Genomic DNA, 20377 nt, shown 5'->3' with positions numbered 1-20377 from the left:
GTTGGGAGGGAGGAGGGGACACCCCTTGAAAAGCTGTCACATTTTGTAGGAATTCAGGGCCAAAGCCAACCTACCTGATTCATTTTTCTCAACAAGGCTTTGTCCTTTCTCTCACCCCACTCAAGGGCCTCCTCCTGGGTTAATAACACATCGGGGCTCACTATTTGTAGTCAATGATTGAAGTGACGAGACAGCTCAAAATCAGCTTTATTAATTTATAATTACACAGCCTGCAGCCTTGGTGCCTAACATTTATTACAATTTTTTACAGGCAGAAAGCTGCTTTAAAAATATTTTTAGTATAAAAGTTATAATAATCATCATCAGTAGCTGTTGTTCACCAGAAGTTTTCATCCGTGTCTCCATGAGAAATGCCTGCAGCGCTGTATTAAGGACAGGAGGGAGGGAAAGAAAGTGGTATGAGTCCAAAGCAGTTTCTTACCTTAAATATAAATACTTGTTTTAAAAAGAAAGTTAGAAGACTGCCTATGCTGCAATTCCTCTTGCTGAAGGAAATAAGCAAGCCTTTAAGGGCAAGGATTTGGGCCTACAGGAACAGAAATCCATCTCAAATCTATCCAAAAGTAGTACTTTTTGCTTCCACTGCTTCTGTAGTGCTTACCCAGTGAAAAGAACACTAGAGAGATACCAATTCAGGAAAGCCAGGATAAGGTCTGGTACATAAAGCAGCACTTTGAAGTCACAGATAATACTGAAGCATTACTATGGTTAGTGTGAGCATTCAATTTGTTTTTAGCCATTCTACATTTTTGCTTAAATATATATCTTCAAGTCTACATCTTCAAATAAACTGAAAGATTCGATAGATGTGGGGTTGGGTTTGGTTTTTTTCTTTCCCTATAAAGCAAACTACGTATCCTTATTTATCAATGTCTAGAGAGACCCAGAGGAAATGCTCTGCTGGGGTAACTCAATTCAGGCAGCTAAAAAAAAATCTCTTAAAAAAAGTGTGTGATCTAGTTGGTTAGAAGTCCACAATGCTACTGATAAATCAAAGCTAGATTCAATGCTAATAACAGACCATCTGCAAGGTGCAGCACAGAGAAACCCACACAGGGCCACCACCCAAGAAGATTCCCTCACACCTCAGCTTACAGTGAAGGAACCGAGGTGCTGCTCAGCGGCTGAGAAAAGGTTTTAATTGCCACAGCAACTGAAAGTGCTCATTGAATGGAGATCCCGGAGCTGAATGCCATGAAGTGTGTAACTCTCCTGTCTAAGAATTGGAAGGATTCTGCACACATTTGCTTTTGATGACTAGTTTGTTTATATTTATCTTGCTTTCTAAGAAGACAGATGTCCCTTAACTGCAACCTTATTAATATGAGGTAATAGAAGTGATTAATAGTAATACATGAGCCTTACCTGTCATCCTTTTCACTAGACAAAAGTCCCTCCGTAAGCGATGCTTCTGTTTCTTCTTTCTTTGAATCCTGCAGCCAACAGGAAAATACACTTTCTGTAACTAGTTCTTAAAGTTTAAGTGACTCAATAGTAGCACCTGCACCTTGGCACCTAATTGAAAATAAAACTACTATTTCTATAAATGCTGAATTGCATCTAGAATAACAATGCTTTGGAAAATCGGGTTTGGATAATGTCAGAACAAAAATATTTTGCAGTTCTTCATCATAGTAATGGTCACCCATGCATATACCTGTTCTTTAAGGTAAAATTTTCCATTTTGCCAGAAAAAATTCTATCAGTTGTGTTAGCGGAACACAAACAGACCTGTATTTAAACACATTTTAAACTGAAAGTTGAGGACATTTAAATTTAAATACTGTCCTAGTACCTAAAAACAAACTAATAAGTCCCCCCTCCCCAGCATACCAGGAAAAAACCCAAACCCCTTATTGTAAGAAAGTTTTCAATTTTTTTCTTTTCAATAAACATATTTCTGCAATACAAATCCAAACGCTCATCTCTGCAGGTTGTTACATAAAGCTTCTGAATGAAGAAAAAAATGAAAGAATGAGAATACTGTTTTCATTCTAAGCATATTTTAGCAAGACATAAATTCAGCCAACAATATTTTTGGACCAGAGTTTGAGAATACTCACCTTGTTTGCCAGGTCCTGCTCTCTTCTCTGCTGAATTATTCTCATATATTTTTCTAATGGATTTGGAGTAGGATCCTTTACGTCATCTTCAGCACCAGAGCTGCTGCGTTCAGATTTCCCTCCCTCCTTATCTTCTTTTTCTTCATTTACTTTCATTGAGTCTTGGATCCACTTTAAGACACAAAATCAAAAATGCCCATCAGCTCAAGAAAAATACCTTTTATACCTAAACACCTGCACTACATGCAGGATTGTATCTTAACCTCCCTAAGACATGCCAGTGTAAACAGCATTACATTTGTTACATGCAGTTCAAGATGAAATGTTAAGCTATTGCTTCAGTTCAAAAAGTGACATTCAAGAAAATCCCACTCTAAGCCTGTTGGGATGTCTGAGGTGCTGCAAGGCATATGACATCTATGTGTGAACCAAAAAGGATGAGCTGGCCCAGGTATGCAAGTTTCTTGACGGGCCTAGTCTTCTGGTGCAAAGGGGTAGCATGAGCGTGTCTCATCAGCACCACTACACTGAAGCAAATTAGCCAGGGTTCAAGGGTGGGAAGAGGAAGATGAAATGGGAGGGAGCAAAAAGCCAGTTTTATACAGGTCCTAGAAGTCCAGAACACTACCTTCAACAAGTACCACATCAGCTCAAAGGTATTTAAGCAAACTCCTTAAGGTGGCCCTCCCTGTAACTTTTACTTCCAAGAAGGTACCCGAGATATTCTGATACAGGCTAATAACATGTTCTGGTGGTATCCCACCAGCAGTGGTCCAGACCAGAAAGTCATTGGACATATAGCTTCTTCTGATAGCCTGATGACAGCTGCCTTCTAAGTTCTGGTCATAAAGCTGTAGCTTCCAGTCACACAAAGCATAGAAGAAAAAGCATCTGTTTCCAGTGTAAGAGTTACTTGGCATATGGGGAAATTCTAGCAGGAACCCTTGGTTAATCGCTCAAGTACATAAAAGAACTTAATCTCTACTACTTTCACTTAAAGAATAAAATCTATTTTTAACCAAGGAACACAGCAATCCTAAAATACATGGCACTGCAAAGCTGCATTACTGGCAGAAATTACGGTACTAAATCATTACCTCTTTGTTAAGCTTTTCCACTTCTTTTTGCTCACTTTCCAAAGCTTCCTGTTGTTCTTGCTCTCTCCTTTCTTCTCTTGCTTTCCTTTCTTCTTCTATGTTTTTCTCAGCTTCTCTATTCTGTTCTTCAAACTGTCTTTGATCAAGCACCGCTGTGAAAAATTATAACAACATCCGTGTTTTGATTTATGGAGTTCAGTAAACTACTACAGTAGCCTACAAATAAGTAACAGGTTCCTGTATAACATTAATAGTAAATGAAAAACAACTGGATATATTGTTTATACGTATACCAAAGTTATTCTTAGGTCCACCCCTAAACGTTTTTTGGTCTGCTGTATGACTCACTAATAGTTGAACAGTAGAGCCACAATAGAGGCCAGGGAGTTGACAAATCTCTTTCTGTGCTTCTCATTCCTACCATGGACTTTTTCATTAAATCTGTTATCCTAAAGTTCATATTGCTATACTCTTTCCCTCTTTGCAATATCATTGGATATATTTTTTTCCATTTATAAAGCAAAGTACTTAAAAAAGCCTTTGAAAATCATTGCAGAACACACTACTGAGGTGACCAGTATATTTTAAAAGCTGTGTAAGCAAACAGCATTCAGATAGTAATTAGATGGGCAAACTAAATACAGGGAATCGTTAGAAGCTAGAAAGCTCTTTACTAAATAAAAATAATCATAATGCTTCCATCTACAACAATTAGAAAAGCAGCATAAGCTGCACTGAAATCATCCTCATCTACCCAAAGAATTAAAACATCACTGTGGTAAGTTTATGAATAGAGTCAAGAAAAATGAAAAAAAATGCAGACAAGTGGTACATAAAATACTTTAAACAAAAACAAACAAAAAAAGACAAAACGAAACAAAACCTTTCAAGTCTTATTTCTGTCAAGAGCAGAAATATTATTTAATAATTATCCTAAAGAGAAAAATAAGAAACAAAATCTTTTCCCCCGAAGCTGGACAGGGGGTGGGACAGGTGGCAAAAGTGTTTAAATTAAAAACAAATTTAACCAAAACTAGGGCAAAAAAGACATGCTCATACAATAAAGCCAAAAAACCCCACATTCCTTCCTCTTTATTACATAATTAGCACTTTTGGAAAAAGTCTTCACTCAAGCCAGCATACATACCTACAGAATGTTAAATATTTGGCTTTTTGTGTTATACGTTTGACATTTAAAAAGAGTATTCACTTTTGTTTCTGAGCTGAGAACTCACTTAAGTCCTGCAGCGAAGTGGCTGTTGCTGGCACAGGGGCTGTGACATGGTTTCCATTGACGATGTCCCCAGATGGATGCAAGGCATCACTTTCACACTGCTCTGGAATGTCCCCCTGATCTGGAGAAGAAGTTTGAACAATGGCTTCATTATTTTGTAATTACAATAGCAGAGCGCAGCAATGGATGCAAAGTGTGGGAATGGCTGAATTAGAACACATAAATATCAGCACTAATTGAGCTTTTTCCCTTCAACTTGACCATTTCCCTGAGGATTAGGAATTATCATAGCCTGTGCTTGCTTTTTTAATTACAGAATTGTTAGTTTTGAAATTCGCTATTGGAACACATCTGTTTACAAAGCCAAAACAGATTCATGAATAAATATACACCAGAAAACCAAAATGTTTTCATTTCTTTACATAATCAGGATACAGATCACAGAAAAATTACATGTCCAAGCTTAGCTCATCCTTTCTATGCACATAAAACAACCTTTGATTATTTGATCACACACTATTTCTTTATTAGGATCCTTACCTTCCTCAGCACACAGGATGGATAGATACTGCTAACTCAGATATTCTACACTGTATTTTCTTCACCCTGCTCAATGTGGCTCTGAATTTACCAAAACAAAATTACTGTACTTCCTCTGTGATCTATGATACTCAACTTCTTCTTAATTATTTATTTGCAAAGTACGCAGACTGCTACTACCTCGGTTTTATGGGAGAAAGCAAAAAAGAGATAAAAAGTCAGATGTAGGCATTATATCTAGGTAGCCAACCTGGAATACACAGGACCATTTTTTCAAGCACTTGGTGTCTAGATCTAAATCTCTCCTCTTCCAGTTTGAAGCCATTACCCCTAGTCCTATCACTACATGTCCTTGTAAAAAGTGCCTCTCCAGCTTTCTTGTAGGCCCCCCTCAGACACTGGAAGGCAGTGATAAGATTTCCTGGAACCTTCTCTGGGCTGAACAACCACAATTCTCTCCGCCTGAAGAAGCAGCAGCCTATTCTTCTTGCACGAAGAAAAACAGGACTCCCAAACCGATCAGCCTCTCTCTCACAATGGTCTGAATCTTTAAATTATTTTTTTTTTAAAGGTATTATAGATGAAAACATCTGCCAAACTGTCATTCTAGCTAGGTTATGAGAATATTTTCAGTTTCTTACAAAAGCAACAGGAAGTCCTACCAGCTTCACCTAGGAAAGTAAATTCCTTTTACAAATAGGTTCCTGTTAAGTATTATATCTAACTTCTAAAGGTCCGCTGACCACACAAATAAAAAGAAAAGAAACCAACCCCATACAACGTAACACAAAACATCTTTACATTAACCATTCTGCAAAGGAAGAATGGTCTTTGTACACCTTCACTCCTTTACGTAAGCGTGGATGGCAAGAGATGCATTATTTCCTTAAGAGAAGCACGTCAACTAAAAGCAATTACTGCCAACAGAAATTCCAATCTTTTCTTGCTAGAGCTCACTCACAGTAGGATTAAAAGGCTTCCACATTTTCTGGTATCTCCTTGTTTTTTCTTCTACTCTTATCAACTTCGTCCTTCATTATACCTTCTTAGTTTTATACCTTTGTTTCCACCCCCCTCTTCAATTCCTCCTGGATTACCCTCTCCCCTTTTTAGCAATTCTGATTTCTTTCTACATACTAAAAATGTCTTTTGATGCAGTCTGACCCAACCAAAGTACTGCTGATTTAGAGATCATTGGCATATTCAAACTCTTAAAATTATTCTTTTGACTATCACACATCACTAAATGATACAGTGGTAACTCATTTGGGCACAGCATCTACTCAGGCCTAATTGCCAAGAAAATGGCAGTCTATTCTCACATGTGATAAAAGTGAAATATGTAATATATTCCTAAAAGTCTCTAATACAAAATTAACCAAATAAATCTAAATCTAAAATATGAGATGAGTAGAAACTATTTGTGGCTATAGGCTCGGTTCACATTTAAGTCATGCATTTAAAGTTTATAAAAAGAAAACTAAATCAGATAAATTAAAAACCAACAAATGTACCAAGTAAAACTTCACAGAGAAATGCACAGATGAGCTGTCAGCTTCTGCTAGTTATCACTAAACACTATCAGCACATTTGCTGTTTAAACAAACAGTATCTTTGTTTGGCTGGTTGGTTTTTAAAATACTGAAAGCCATATTCTCATGCATGCAGAACAGTGAGCCAGGGCATCACTTCATTTTCCATACAACCTAACCATAACCAAAAGAATAAGCCAGTCTTGGACCTAGGAAAACACACCAGTTGTTAGCAATATTTTCTTTGAAATCAGTGATTCTAACTCTCCTATACAATAATTATACTCTCTTTACCAACTATGAGTTTGATTATACCACCCAATGATGTATCTCCACCAGTCTCAAGAGTTTACAGACCCAAAAAAAATTTGGAAACGGGCAAGGTGCTTAGCCTGCTGTTCACATCTTCCTCATTGACAACTGCACTTACTTTAAACCCGCGCTGTCATGGGAGGTAAGGCTGCTCAGGTCCAACATTAAGATGTCACTCAAATGCTGAAAGACTGGGAAATAAAGCCAGTAATTGTGCTTCTATTTCTCTCTCCATATATGCCTCTAACTTTTATTATCCTCCTCTTCCTACAGTAACTTAGTTACATAAAAATTTGTTTGAAGACTGACCCTGCAGGCTTGACTGCAGCATATAGAGAAAAGGAAACATTCTGTAGCACATGATGGAACACACTACATAATGACAAAGTTCTTCCTGCAACCAACAGAGAAATGTAAATAAAGAAAACGTCAACCTCAGAGAAAAAAATTCAGGACAAAATTCATGCATGACAAAGTTCTTCCTGCAACCAACAGAGAGCAGAAACGTAAATAAAGAAAACATTGACCTCAGAGAAAAAAATTCAGGATAAAATTCATGTTTCAGTAACTGAACCGTATGTTCCAAAACTACTCAGAGATGCTGATTAATGACAGCACAATTGCAAATGATCTTCACACATTTACACACACTTCTAAAGTAACTTCTAATTCACAATACTATTTAAGCCACAGCTACTGAAGGAAAAATGAACAAGAGTGCATGTAATGGCTGCAGAAACTCATCTTCAGAATTACCGCTTGGTAATACTGCGCTGATAGTGGTCCCTGATGAACACTCCTTGGAGTTTTATTTTATGCAGCAAATATAATAGAGCCTCAAGTTAGTTTTTGTATTAGCACACTTTGCTGTTTAAAAAAAAATCCCACACAATTTTAGAACATTCTGAAAAAACTGTCAGACATAACACGCATTAATCAGAACAAGGTTATGCAAGGTTTCTGAACAAAAAGTATGTTCCCAAATTTCAGAACCAACCCAATTTTAGTGTCTACTTATTACTACATACCCCTTCTCCTCTAAGAATACAAATATGAAGAAAATTCATCCTTCATCATCTGAGACTGTTTTTCTTATTTCCAACATCAGTCTTAAACTATCAAGACAACTGTCTTACAACTGTTAAGCCCAAAGGTTTTAAACAAATTGTCTAAAATGCACTAAAACTTACATTCAATAGAAGAAATGTGTTCTTCAAGATCCTCATACATTAGTTTCTCTGGTTTGGGGATATCACTGAAATCTTTTTTATCTGCTCGCTGATTATGAAGTCTGAAAGAAGAAGAACATTAATAAAATAAATGCTAAGCTTTTAAGCAAATAGCAATCTGAGATTTAAACACAAGGATTACTCACATGCTTAGCAAAAGACTAAATCAAACGTAAAAACCATGCAACCAAAATGCTGCGAGTTTCTGACTCAAAAATTCAGCTCCATCTCTCTGATAGCTATCAACCTGCAGCCTGTCCCCAAGGCCAATATATGACATAAAGGCATGACATTAACACAACATACACTCTCAAAAGGCATAAAAAGGAGTAAGGGAAAAAAAAAAAGTGTGACACTTAGTCAACTGAAATTAAGAAATTTGCCTTTTTAGGCTCTGTTTGCAGTCTAATTCCCACTTTGATGTCACCTTAACAGACGTGTTTGAAATGTATTAGGATTAGTTGTCTGGCAAAACATATACGCAGAGGTGAAAATCTGGGTGCTATGAAAAATGGGGTTAGTGCCCTCATTCTAAATCTCCATTTATCTCATCAGAAAGATAATGTGAAAGAACAATATCTCCCACGTGACCCAGCTATTAAACCCACCAGAACAGCAAAAGGAGTGCAGGTCACTAATGAAATTCAGCAGCAGCACTTTCTTTATAAAGGAGCTTACTTCACACCAGCTGGTGCTCTTCACTATGGCATAAATATGTTTGTGCTTACAATTTCTAAGGAATTCAGGTCTTCTGTGGGGCAAAAGTGAAGAACAAACAAAACATACTCCCACAATGAAACATGTTCAAGAAAAAAATGCAAACAAATAAATCTGCATTGTTAGAAGGATAGTTCAGTAACGTCAGGGTGGGAAAACATCCTGTAAATTAAATACAACGGAATTTCAAGTTTTTGGAATTCTGCTTCAGGTTTTCAATCTTGCCTTCCCAGAAATGGTTAAGTGTTAAATAATTCTTAAAGGTGCAAGGTTAAAGGACATACTTGCCACTTTCTTCAATATTGTGTCCTGCAACACTGCTAGAAAGACAGTCACTAAACTCCCTCATATTCAATAAACAGAAGTGGTCTGCCTCAATAAGACCAGTAAACACATATTTCCAAACAGTTTTAAAAAAAACAAACAAAGCTGGCAACCAAAACGTGAACTACACCTAATGTCAACATTCCATAGAACAGTACCAATGTGCCAATCAAAACCAAATGATTGAATTGCATGAGTTATGCTTAAAATTACTATTAAAGCTTAAACAAAACAAAAAAACCAACCACCACCATCTAAACTCTTTTGTTAGTGTCCGAAATTCCAATTCCTTTTTTAGCCTAAAACTGGTAACAACCTTCACAATCGGTTTCTTCAGCCCTAAACAAAAAAGGAATGGTTTAGATAATAATCTGCTTTATCACTCTAGTCTTCCTGTCTGTGTTTATTGGCTTCCTTCATACCACTCATATCTTGAAACATAAACAAACAAGGAGCAGCTATGGTCACAGAAGCAATTGTTCCCACTGACAGAGGTCTAACTTGTAACTGGTGTTACAGCATCATTCTTTCTTTTTTTTTTTTTTTTTTTTTTTTTTTGAGAAGTTCCCACTGCCACTTAAAATCTACAGGTTATAAACTAGTCCAACAATACACATCAATAATGTGGCATTTGCCTAATAATTAGAGTAAATAGTTGGAAAAGCCCACACATGCATTTCTCAAATATTTCATGTAACAGAAAACAGTCCAAGGCACAAGAAACTAAAAAATACTCAACAAAAGAATGTTTTTCCATTTAAGAAAGTCTTGGGAAATCAGCGAGTTCAAGAAAATTATTAGGACCTCGTATCCTTGCTTTGTCACGAGGAACCCAAGAAAGTAACTACAACCCATAGCTGCCTGCCCGGACCCTGGCCTGTTCTGTGCAACACAACTTACTCCTACTCTTCACTTTTCAGGCAGCACGGACTCTGCACCATCCTTCAAAGAAATACAGTCCCTCCCAGTGTTAGAGCATTTTCCTGTATCACCTTAACATGCAGGATAACACTCAGCATTCACTTCGTAACGTCCGTCACAGGAATACAAGAATCTGAGACACAGTGTAGAAAATGTGAACAAGCAGGAAAAGAAGAGACAGCCACCTAAAGGAACTATGGTCCCCAGAAATCCTAACAGCTTCTTTTCAAGGCCAAGAACATAAAGGCTCTCCCCAAATTCTAACCACAAAAAAGACCCTCTGTATATTGAAGACATGATAACAACAAAATAAGAAAGCCCTATGAATGCCTGCTACAGCAGCCTCAGCAGAAGCTGTCCTTCCTCAGCCATCAAATCTGGAATGATGTCTAGAAGGTTAAGGCCAATTCAAGTGTCTCTTCTTAGGAAAGAAACATTAAAAATTAAACGAGTTTTTTCTGTAGATAGGATTATCTGTTTTGGAGAGTGGAGGCACCAGTGACTGTTAAGAACAGAAGAATTTCATACATGGAAATAGGAAATACAGAGAGGAAAGAGAAGCCATTTTATGCAGCTTAATTTTGCCAAGTTACTAATTTACTTAAAATAGATTCTAAAAAAACCCCCAAACAAACCAACAACAAACAAACAAACAAAAAACAACCAAACCAAAGAAAAGAGAAAAGTTCTGCTATCCATCCCCTTCCCACATGTAAGAGCGACTGGAGATTCCTACCCTGAAAACTGTTATACAGGCACATGAACAAGCTCTTCAGAGAAAAAAAAGTTAGTATTGCAGGTTGTTAATAAGTGAAGGAAGAATGTACAACTGCCTTGACTTAAATCCTCAAACAGGCAGCAGAAACTCTCAAGCTTCAGTCAGCAAAAGCTTTTCAGTCAGGTCACAGATATGAAAAACAGAGACACAATGAAAGACGCATCGCTTTGCCCAAGGAATTAGTGGCCTTTTTTTTATAAAGGGTTTTTGAGTGCATCATATATAACCTCGCTAGCTTTTGAACATCAAGCCTATGCACAAAGGCCTGTTCTGATGAGGGAAAGATGAGAGATTACAACTACTTTGAACAGGAATTTGTGATGAGCTTGTAGTTTCACTGTTTTCTTGAAAAATTATTTCAAGTCACTGAAAGACGTTTACACCTCTAAAGAGCCAACATTGCCTTCTGAAATAAAGTTTGTTCTCAAATTAGTCTACAATGTTGGCAGGAGTTCTTGTTAGCCTGATCAGAATCACATTTATATGGATGGCACAGAAGCCTACTAGAAGAAGCAAAATTGTCAAATCCCAAAAGAGCCCATAACAGCAAACTGCTAAAAATACATTCACATTCAGGTTATTCACATGAGAGTGAGGATGTCTGATAGGATTGTTGTAAGTAAGATATACCAAGTGATAGTTAATTGGCCACAGTAATACCTTCACATTCCCATTTGTAACACAGTACAGGCATTATTCTTACTCAAAAAGTAAACAATTTGAATTTTTAAATTATAAATATGGTCCAAAGTTACGGGACATCAGGAAAAGTCAGATATATCTCCAAAATATAAACACCTTCCTCACATGTTTAAAACATATGATTGTTTTCACAGGTATTATACATAGGTATGCAAGTCAGTTGTTTAACTCAGATTTACATCTAAGAACAGATCTTAGATTGTTAGGAAACTTCTACAAAATGCATTTTCTGAAATTAGTGATTAACAGACTATTTATTTATTAACAACAAATCCTTCATTCAGCTGTCTGAAAGTGGCCTACTGTGTAAGGAAATACAATGAAAACAGAAGGTCTATACTGATACAATAGATTTCAAGCACTGCAGAACTCACAGCCCTCTTGAAATACGAAGATCCACACCACACGTTGCTTTCAAAAGTTTGTCAGAACACTGACGTGTGAAAAGTAGAAATGCAAAGAAGGGCAAAAGCAAAGAAAGGGAAAAGGAGAGGTATTATTGTTAAATCTAGAGCTGTAACTATGGAAGTATTTACAGCAATCTGAAAATCAATGAAGTAAAGCAGCCTGACTTGAGCCCAGGAATGCCTAAACTTTGTATGACTTGTGCATTTCAGGTGTGCCTTGGTGGTGACAGCACACACCTTCTGTCTTCAAAGCCGCAGCCGGTAACAAAGCAATACTTACCTTGGTTGAATCAACACAAACTGAAAGTGCTGAGAAGCACAGTCCTAAACGGTGTTTTAATCACAGAGGAAATCAATAGCCTTAAGCAACAGAGTTTCAGTGAGCTAAATTTCAGTGATGGATATTTACCAGTTTGCTACATCTGCATTAAACTAACATGCCTTTAGGGCGTCTCACATTCTCACTCTCCAGGCGCTTTGTCCTTTGCCCAGCACCCTTCCACAGCCCTGGATTTTTTAGGCACTGGAGCTAGTGCTACAATTACCATTTCTCCCCAACAGAGGGACTCTCTGGAATAACCTTTCATCCTTGCTTAACTGCAACAGTGAAACGACTTTACAAAACAATTTGTAAATCAAGATAGTTTTAGTTTGTCACAGGACAGGACTTTTTTTTTTTTTTTTTGAAAAAACATTGGATTCATTTGAAGCTCCCAACGCATTTCAGATTTAAGTATTTCACTGCACATAACTTCGCAGTGTAAGAAAGCATAAACTTAAAAGAGGTCAAAATGTCAAACCATATTTGTGGGGGGGGGGGGGGGGGTGTTGCTTTTTCAAAAGTAATTTCTTTTAGAGGCATGATACTCAAGAATGGAAACCCTCATCTGTCTTTAGAAAATTTCTCACAAGATGAATGGCTTACTTGGATTGTAAAAGCAGCTATCACCACGAAGAGTTAGATAAACGCTCTCTAAAACACAGGTTAACAATGTTGCTTTGTAAAAAATGTTACCTGATTTTCTGGCCACGACTGGATGGTGAGGAGGAAACAGACTCAGAAGATGAAAGGAGATGTGGCTTTGAAATAGGAGAAAGCACTTGATCAACACTCCGCTGTGAAGAGGCAAGGTCCTCAGAGCCACTGAAGTCTGCAGAATGAAAATCCCACAATTTGTATTAGTCAGTTATTTGTCCTACCACTCCTAAAACAAGGCTGGCATTTACAATACATGCATAATTGGACTGTACAGGCACCACTGCTATAGGGCAATTAACATCCAAATGTACCAGGATTAACGTGAACTTTCTTGTACCCTTTTTTTGGTTCTGTTGGTTTTGTTTTTTTTTTTGTGGATTAGTTTTTTTTGTTTCGTTTTTGGGGGGTTGTTTTGTTTGGTTGGTTTTTATCCTTCCTGTATGGCAATTCTCCTTCACCATCATAAACTTACTCCTCACATAGCCTACAACTATCATCACCCCATAATACATTTATATTCCCCACAACCTGCAGCCCCTCTGTGAAACACCAAATAATTTCTCCCATGCTGGGCATTAGAGAAAGCAGTTACAGACCCAGATTTCAAGTTAGGGATGTGCTCACTAGCCAGCAAAAGAGAATGCTTCATTAGGTATGTTAACCTAAAGGTTTCATTTTCTACAGATTTGTTAATATAGGTGAGGAAGCAAAGAAGAAAATCTCTGAAGATTTTATCCTCTTATCAACAGCTGTAAAGTTATCAGGGAAGGAAAACAATATGACTAGAGAATTCTTGAGTTTCCTAGGAAACCAAGGTAAAAACCAAACCCCCTGCATTAAAAAAGCTTTTAATCAAACATGCAGAGTGCAGCACTTTGCTTAAATCTTGGTTTACAACCTTAATTTTCCTTTCCTGTGCAGCTGCACACGTCTTTCATTATTAGACTATGAATTATTGTTTTTTCCATAAAACTTGGTATTCACTCAGTAAGTAGGTACCGTTGTTTTTCTTCTCTTTATTGACTTTTTTTACTGTAGTCAGCACTAATTTGGCTCAAGAGATAGAGGAAATGCCCTTATTAACACTCCCATAGCTGAAGTTTTTTCAGGCAGTTGTATAGAAGCACACTCTGTTCTTGGGGCCCATCACACCGCAGAAGCGAGGATACTTCAGGCCAAGGTTGCCCATGGATTTTTATCTCCAGACAGTCTCCATGGCCATGTAACACAGACAAACACCCTTCCAGGAAGCTGAACACAAACAGAACAGAACCCAGCAGTTACATTGTACTCATTTATCAGCAGTGCCTGCTCATGGTGGGAACCCTCAGCCCACCTACATCCAATCTTTAATGAAGTGTCAAATTTTCACATGCAGAAGAAATGGACCAGAACAGCACGTAGTACTCACCACATGCACCTCCTTGGCATAAAACATACTGCAGGCTAGGACACAGCTGGCACGCCAGCCATCTTGTATGGTAATTTATTATAATCTACTACTCTTTAGAAGTTACCTAGTATTGAACTTGCTGATTTTCTACTAAAAGACAAATAGCTGAAGTCTTTGGCTCACAGTATGCTGTCTGTCAAGACTCACCAACCTTGCTCTTTCTCATCAGGAAGTATGAAGTTTGGTCAAGTAATGATCAAAGTACTGATCAAGTAGTAGGGAGTATGGGTCAGAGACCAATCCAATTATTTTTTTCTCAGTAACTATTTCTTGATCCATGTTTCTGTCCAGAGATTGGAGACAGTAAGCAGGGGAAAACAGAAAAGGATCCTGTCCTGCTTTAATTTGCTCTTAAAGAAATGGGCTTACTCCTTCCAGTCAAAAGACAAAGCCTGAAAGATGTCTAACAGGAGCTTGGGAAAGAAAACAGTCAAATACATAAGCTAATTTAAAGGAAGAGAGAAAATCGCATACCCTTCCACTGGCAGACAAAAAATAAAACAGCTGCTAGATCTGCCAACTGCAAGTATCTTACAGGACACACTTCTTCCTTTCACCCTTTGAAGACAGGTGCTGACAACTGAGCTGCAGTTTGTCCTTACAGGAGTTGACTGTGGTACACCTCACTCAAAGGAAAATCAAATCTCAGACTCATGTCCATGATATCTTTTACCTCTTAAAATTTATTCTGACCTGTTCAGAGTGGCTCCTTCAACAGCACTGAAAAGCTCCATGGAAGCTTCCAGAATGACTGATGGTTTTCTAGCAAAAACTCATCTGGTGCTTCAGCCATCTCTAGCACAAAGGATAACACATATACTAGTATAAAAGCACTCCTCCTCAGAAGGCTTTTGAAACAGAGCTGACATTATCAGTGGGGAAGCAGTCTAACTGGAAGCAGAGAAATCACTCCACAGCACATTAGCACTGAAGCTCCAGCGCTTACAGGGGTAAATGCTGCGTCAGTTCAACTTGAGAACATATTATCTAGCTGCAGCCCTGTTTCCTACACTACATACCATTCAATTTCTGTAACACCTGACTCAGGTAATGCCCTCCTTTGTTACTCAACTCTTAACCCTCTCCAGAACAAGCTGGTCTTTTGCATTAAGCAAAGAACAGATCCAATGGAAAAACTAGATCAGCCACCATATAACTAGCCCCTGACAGGTACAAAGATGGGAAGGACTGTTAAGGTTATGCATGCAACTTTAATTATGAAATTTTGCAATTTTACAACACAACCCTACTTCATGAAATCACGGAATTGTCAGAGTTGGAAGGGATCTCTACACATCATCTGGTCCAACTACCTGCTAAAGCAGGAACGCCTAGAGCACATCACTCAGGACTGCATCCAGGCGGGTCTTGAAGATCTCCAGAGAAGGGGACTCCACGACCCCCCTGGGCAGCCTGTTCCAGTGCTCTGTCACCTTAACCCTAAAGAAGTTTTTTCTCGTATTTGAATGGAGCTTTCTATGTTCCAGCTTGAGCCCGTTGCCCCTTGTCCTATCGCTGGAAATCAATGAAAAGAGTCCGGCTCCAACATCCTTCAACTCACCCTTTAGGTACTTATAAACATAAATAAGGTCTCCCCTCAGTCTTCTCTTTTCCAGGCTAAAGAGTCCCAGCTCCTTGAGCGTTTCCTCATAAGGGAGGTGCTCCAATCCCTTACTTTCATACTTCTATGAAAGATTTTTGCTTGTGCAGTATTAAACAGGTTGTCTGTAAGTAGTTTATACAGAAGCTGTCAGAGAGAAGTTAAAATGCAGAAGACTGCTTTGGAAATTCAAGTTTTCAAATATGTTTTCAGTAACAGAGCATGATACTCAACGTGCAGAAACAGGGACAGCCACAATAGATCAGACTGTTTTGTCACCTGTTCCTAACAGTGCCCATTACTAAACAAAACTAAACTAAAATTCAAAAAGGAGAATAGTTATATCCTACTTCTGGCAATATGCACCCCCACCTTTCCTCAATCAATACTTGGGCTCTCTTGACAGGGAAGTTTTATTCCTGTATCTACACTTGTCACCACAGAAGCAATAAATTCCACAACTCATTCATAGTATGAAAAACTACTTCCTTCTCTTTCCTTTCAATTTCACAGAATTCTGGGGTTTGAAGCAGTGATTAATTGATCCCTCTTCATCTTTTCTACATCACTCATTGCTTTTCAGATTTTCCCTCACCCAACTCTCTTCCAAACTAAGCCACCCTTCTTATATTTAACCTTCCTTCATGCAGAAGCTGATCATTATCATTTTTGTTGCTGTTGTTACTATCTTTTTTTTTCATCCTATTAAATCCACTTTGAGCCAGTGACAAAAATTGCATGACACAGCAGCAAATGTGCTGCAGGTTTGAAACAAAGTAATTATTTTAAAATTTTAAATTCTTTTGTATTTTGCTTGTATTTGAGTACTGTCCTTAAAAAATATCTACTAAGTAATTATAAGACACCGTGAAATTAATAGCAAATTACAATTTTTCAATTGTGACCAAACACTAATCCCCTCCCCCTCACAACCGCTCAGGAATATTTGATAAAGATGTCACAGCAAAAGAACAAACAAAAGCAAACCTGGACATTTCAAATTGGAAAAATCAATTTAAGAGAAGCCAGACGAAGTAGTCTTCTGCTGCAAGCCTTAACTACAATAGCTAGATAAAGAGATAGGAATACAGAGGGAAGGTTACTAAAACGATGCAAAGTAGTTATTTGTAGAGGAACAATAAGTAAAACCCCAACACCACCCCACACTGACAATCGTGACTTACCATCTAAAATTTTCTTGTTACTGAGATCTCTTTCCAGTTTGGAAACGGGAGTAGAAGAAAGGCGTCTTGAAGAAGCTGATCCTCTGTGTGGTGGTGTTAAGGGATTTTTAAAGACATCGACCTGCCCAGTTCTTTTGATGTATTTTTCACCTCTTGGACTGCCCAGGGGGAAAGTCTGGGAGATGGGATTATCCTCTAGAAGTTCATGCTGGATAGTCAAGGGAGGTCTACCTGTAGCACACTGCTGAAGCAAAGGGGACTGCATCTTCCGTGGCGTTCTGCTTGCAGCCGCGTCCTGCATGACCCTGCGTTGGTAGTTCCTGTAGGCTTCTTCCAAATATTCTGCTTCTTTTTCTAGTTCTTTTATCCTAGCCCAGGTTTGTGCCATACACTCCAGGTCAGAATCCGGAGAAGCACTGCGTGGCTGTAACTGCTGATGATAGCCAGCTCTTGGCACCTTCATCACATCCATCATAACCTGGCTCTTCAAGAAGGGGCTATCCACATAAATATCAGGAGGTACAATTCTGTCACCAGCAAAGTCAATGACAGAGCGATCGACGAGCGAAGGCTTTGGATTCCGATATACTTCATTTTCCAGAGCTAAATGATAGCAAGTGAAAAGTGAGTGACAGTAAAGGGTGAGAGAGGGAGACCCATAACGAAACAGAGACACCAAAACACGGCATTTAAATTCCAACTTGATCAAAATTATTTTAACATGGAATTGGCTTAAATTTTGAGAATGTAATGAGTTGATTTAAATGCATTTTTAATGCAGCTGCATAGCTGAAAATTATCAATGATATTATTTTTTTTAATATATAACCCTTCCATGTAAAACTATCTCAAGTATGCATACCACAGCGTTACTTCTTAAATTATGTTTAAATACATAAATAAAATAAAAATAGTGGGACACTTTGGACATTTTATATCCAATCATGCTGTTAAAGAGTGAGGGACACAGGGCAGACCAAAAAAATAAAGTTGGAGAAAAACAACATTGCATATAGATAGTGTTGTTTTTTTAAAAAAAGTATTTCTCCAAAAACATCAGTTAAATTGAATGTTTTGGGGTTGTCTGCTTCCTGGCTTGCGCTTGTATGCTTCAGCAAGGCCAAATGACCAATTTATGGGGCTGTATCTTTCTCAGCAAAATAACAACCTTTTTTCATTCTACATAAATAGTTCTTCAATGACATCCTTAACTCTGATGCAAAATAAAAGTCTGTGCAGTATTTTCAGTCATTCAATTAAGATATATATTTCCTATTTTGACACTAACAAACTTCCAATTCTAAACAGTTACCGATACTTGCACCATATATGAAAATGTACATATTGGTTTAACGAATAATATAAAGTATTGCACATACTCAGCTACGGTGCACACGTACTGTATGTAATGTGCAGTCACTGCAATACTCAATTCCACATTTTTAGATTAAATACACGTCCCAAAGCTTTTATTTATCATACTTGATATTAGCAATTTGACAGAAACACATCTTTAGAACTACATTTCTTCAGCAGACTGAATTGCTTTACGCAAGTCCCTCTGTCTCTCTAATGCCCAAATGAGGTGCACAAGTTATTAGCCTTGTCAATAACTGTTCAAAAGTTAGATTTAAACTTGTGAGGTATGCAATACAATTTCAAATTGATTATTCTTATTATTAACATTGAAGAATCAAAATGCATTAACACACGACTTCTGTCCTGGAAAATGGTGATTGTTTTATCACCAAACATTTATGTCTTCACACTGAGGAAAATCAGACAGTAGAAGCATGTATGTATTCAGGGAGAAATGTTTTCCCTTTCCTTCTATATGTTTTCTGAAAGGAAGTTGCAATGAGTCTACTTTTTAAAATTGGTCTTTTAAATAGATTTTGATTTTAAACTCATTGGTGGTATATTATTTCCATACAGCTTTTTTAAGCTTCCAGAAGTTCTTACACTGGTTAGATAAGTGAATTTCATCAAAGACCACTCTTGCGTAAGACACAAACCTGCCTGTGTTTGTTTCACCTGAAGTTTCAGTTCTTCAACCTGCACATTTAATTTCCTGACAGTAGCTTCGGAGTCCATCAGTTGGGTCTTTAACTGAGCACAACGCTCAACCTATAGAAGATCAAGAATAAAACAAAAAACATAATTCAAACAAAAAGAACATTCTCAACTGGCTGAATACTTGTTTCTAAATGTTTTTTTAAGTCCAGAAAAACCATACACACATAGTATCCTACTGAAAGTCAGTCCTCACAACTTGATGACTTGGAAAGATTTACTTTGGTTATGTCAGTTTTGGGGGGCTTTGGTCATTTTTGGTGTCATTTTGTTTTATCATCTTTAGAGTTGTTAACATAAAAATAAGCAGATTACAAGCAATCCTTGTAACTACACACTAAACAGCCTGCTCAGGTACATACATAAACATGAACATGATGACAGAAAGAAGAAAGGATTCAAATTATTTAGAAAAAATAATTTACCTCACTTTGTAGCTGCTTTTCCAAAATCTGCCTATGACTTTCAAATTCATCCATCGCCAGCTTCCTAGAATGTTCCACCCTCCTCAGCTCCACTTGGCAGGCCAGGTGCTCTGCCGAGGGCTGGGACAGCTCTAACCAAAAAGAGAAATACCAGACACTCAGCTGTAGAATAACAAATGTGCACTTTTCTACATGATGCTCCTTCAAAATGTAAAGCTGATTTGGTTTTGGAACATAACAAGGCTTTGTTTGAATAAAATACTTAGAGATTTTTTTCTTCCCCTTACAAAGAACCGAAATTTTTGTTGGCGTAGTCATTTAAGAACTAGACCCAGACTGTCCTATTCTGGAAGAAAAACACATCCCTAACTCACATAACTGGGGGTACATCTCTACTCTCCTGTAACCTCAAATGCACATTAAAAATACTTGACATTTTATAACTATAGTCAGGCGAGTGCTTAAAAGTAATAATGCAATGTTCTTTAACCATTATTAACCATAGTAATGCTACGGTTACAAATCTTGCACTGCTTTTTTCAAAGGGTAAAAGGCATATTCTTCATATTATTATAGCTACCACTTAATTCAGGATTTCTACTATACAGACATATTAAAGAAAATAAACTTATAACGTCACGGACTGTTTTATTTCACACAAACGTTAGTTGGGGTTTAATGTAAACTACTAGTAAACATAATACAATGAATGTATTTTAATGAAAAATTATTTCTAAACAAATACTTGTAGGGAAACATAAACAAGAAAATTACTAAATCATCCAC

At 37.6% G+C, this 20377-nt stretch overlaps 1 protein-coding gene across 1 annotated transcript in view; it reads right to left on the bottom strand.

The window, feature by feature from the left end:
• Positions 1 to 189: 189 nt before the first annotated feature.
• The window catches only part of OFD1 (oral-facial-digital syndrome 1), a 35050-nt gene continuing 14862 nt past the window's right edge, over positions 190 to 20377 (bottom strand). Inside the window, exons 14-23 of the mRNA XM_014960225.1 lie at positions 19592 to 19722; positions 19109 to 19220; positions 17094 to 17696; positions 12893 to 13028; positions 7990 to 8090; positions 4417 to 4536; positions 3182 to 3333; positions 2085 to 2255; positions 1387 to 1454; positions 190 to 383 (exon numbers count right to left, since the gene is read on the bottom strand). Of these exons, the coding sequence (XP_014815711.1) occupies positions 338 to 383; positions 1387 to 1454; positions 2085 to 2255; positions 3182 to 3333; positions 4417 to 4536; positions 7990 to 8090; positions 12893 to 13028; positions 17094 to 17696; positions 19109 to 19220; positions 19592 to 19722 (1640 nt within the window). The 3' untranslated portion in view covers positions 190 to 337. The remainder of the gene's footprint in view (positions 384 to 1386; positions 1455 to 2084; positions 2256 to 3181; positions 3334 to 4416; positions 4537 to 7989; positions 8091 to 12892; positions 13029 to 17093; positions 17697 to 19108; positions 19221 to 19591; positions 19723 to 20377) is intronic.

Source organism: Calidris pugnax, unplaced genomic scaffold (genome assembly GCF_001431845.1).
Source record: "Calidris pugnax isolate Ruff unplaced genomic scaffold, ASM143184v1 scaffold188, whole genome shotgun sequence".
Classification (NCBI taxonomy): domain Eukaryota; kingdom Metazoa; phylum Chordata; class Aves; order Charadriiformes; family Scolopacidae; genus Calidris; species Calidris pugnax.
Note: the sequence above shows the minus strand (reverse complement) of the source record. Positions and strands in the feature narration are given on the sequence as shown.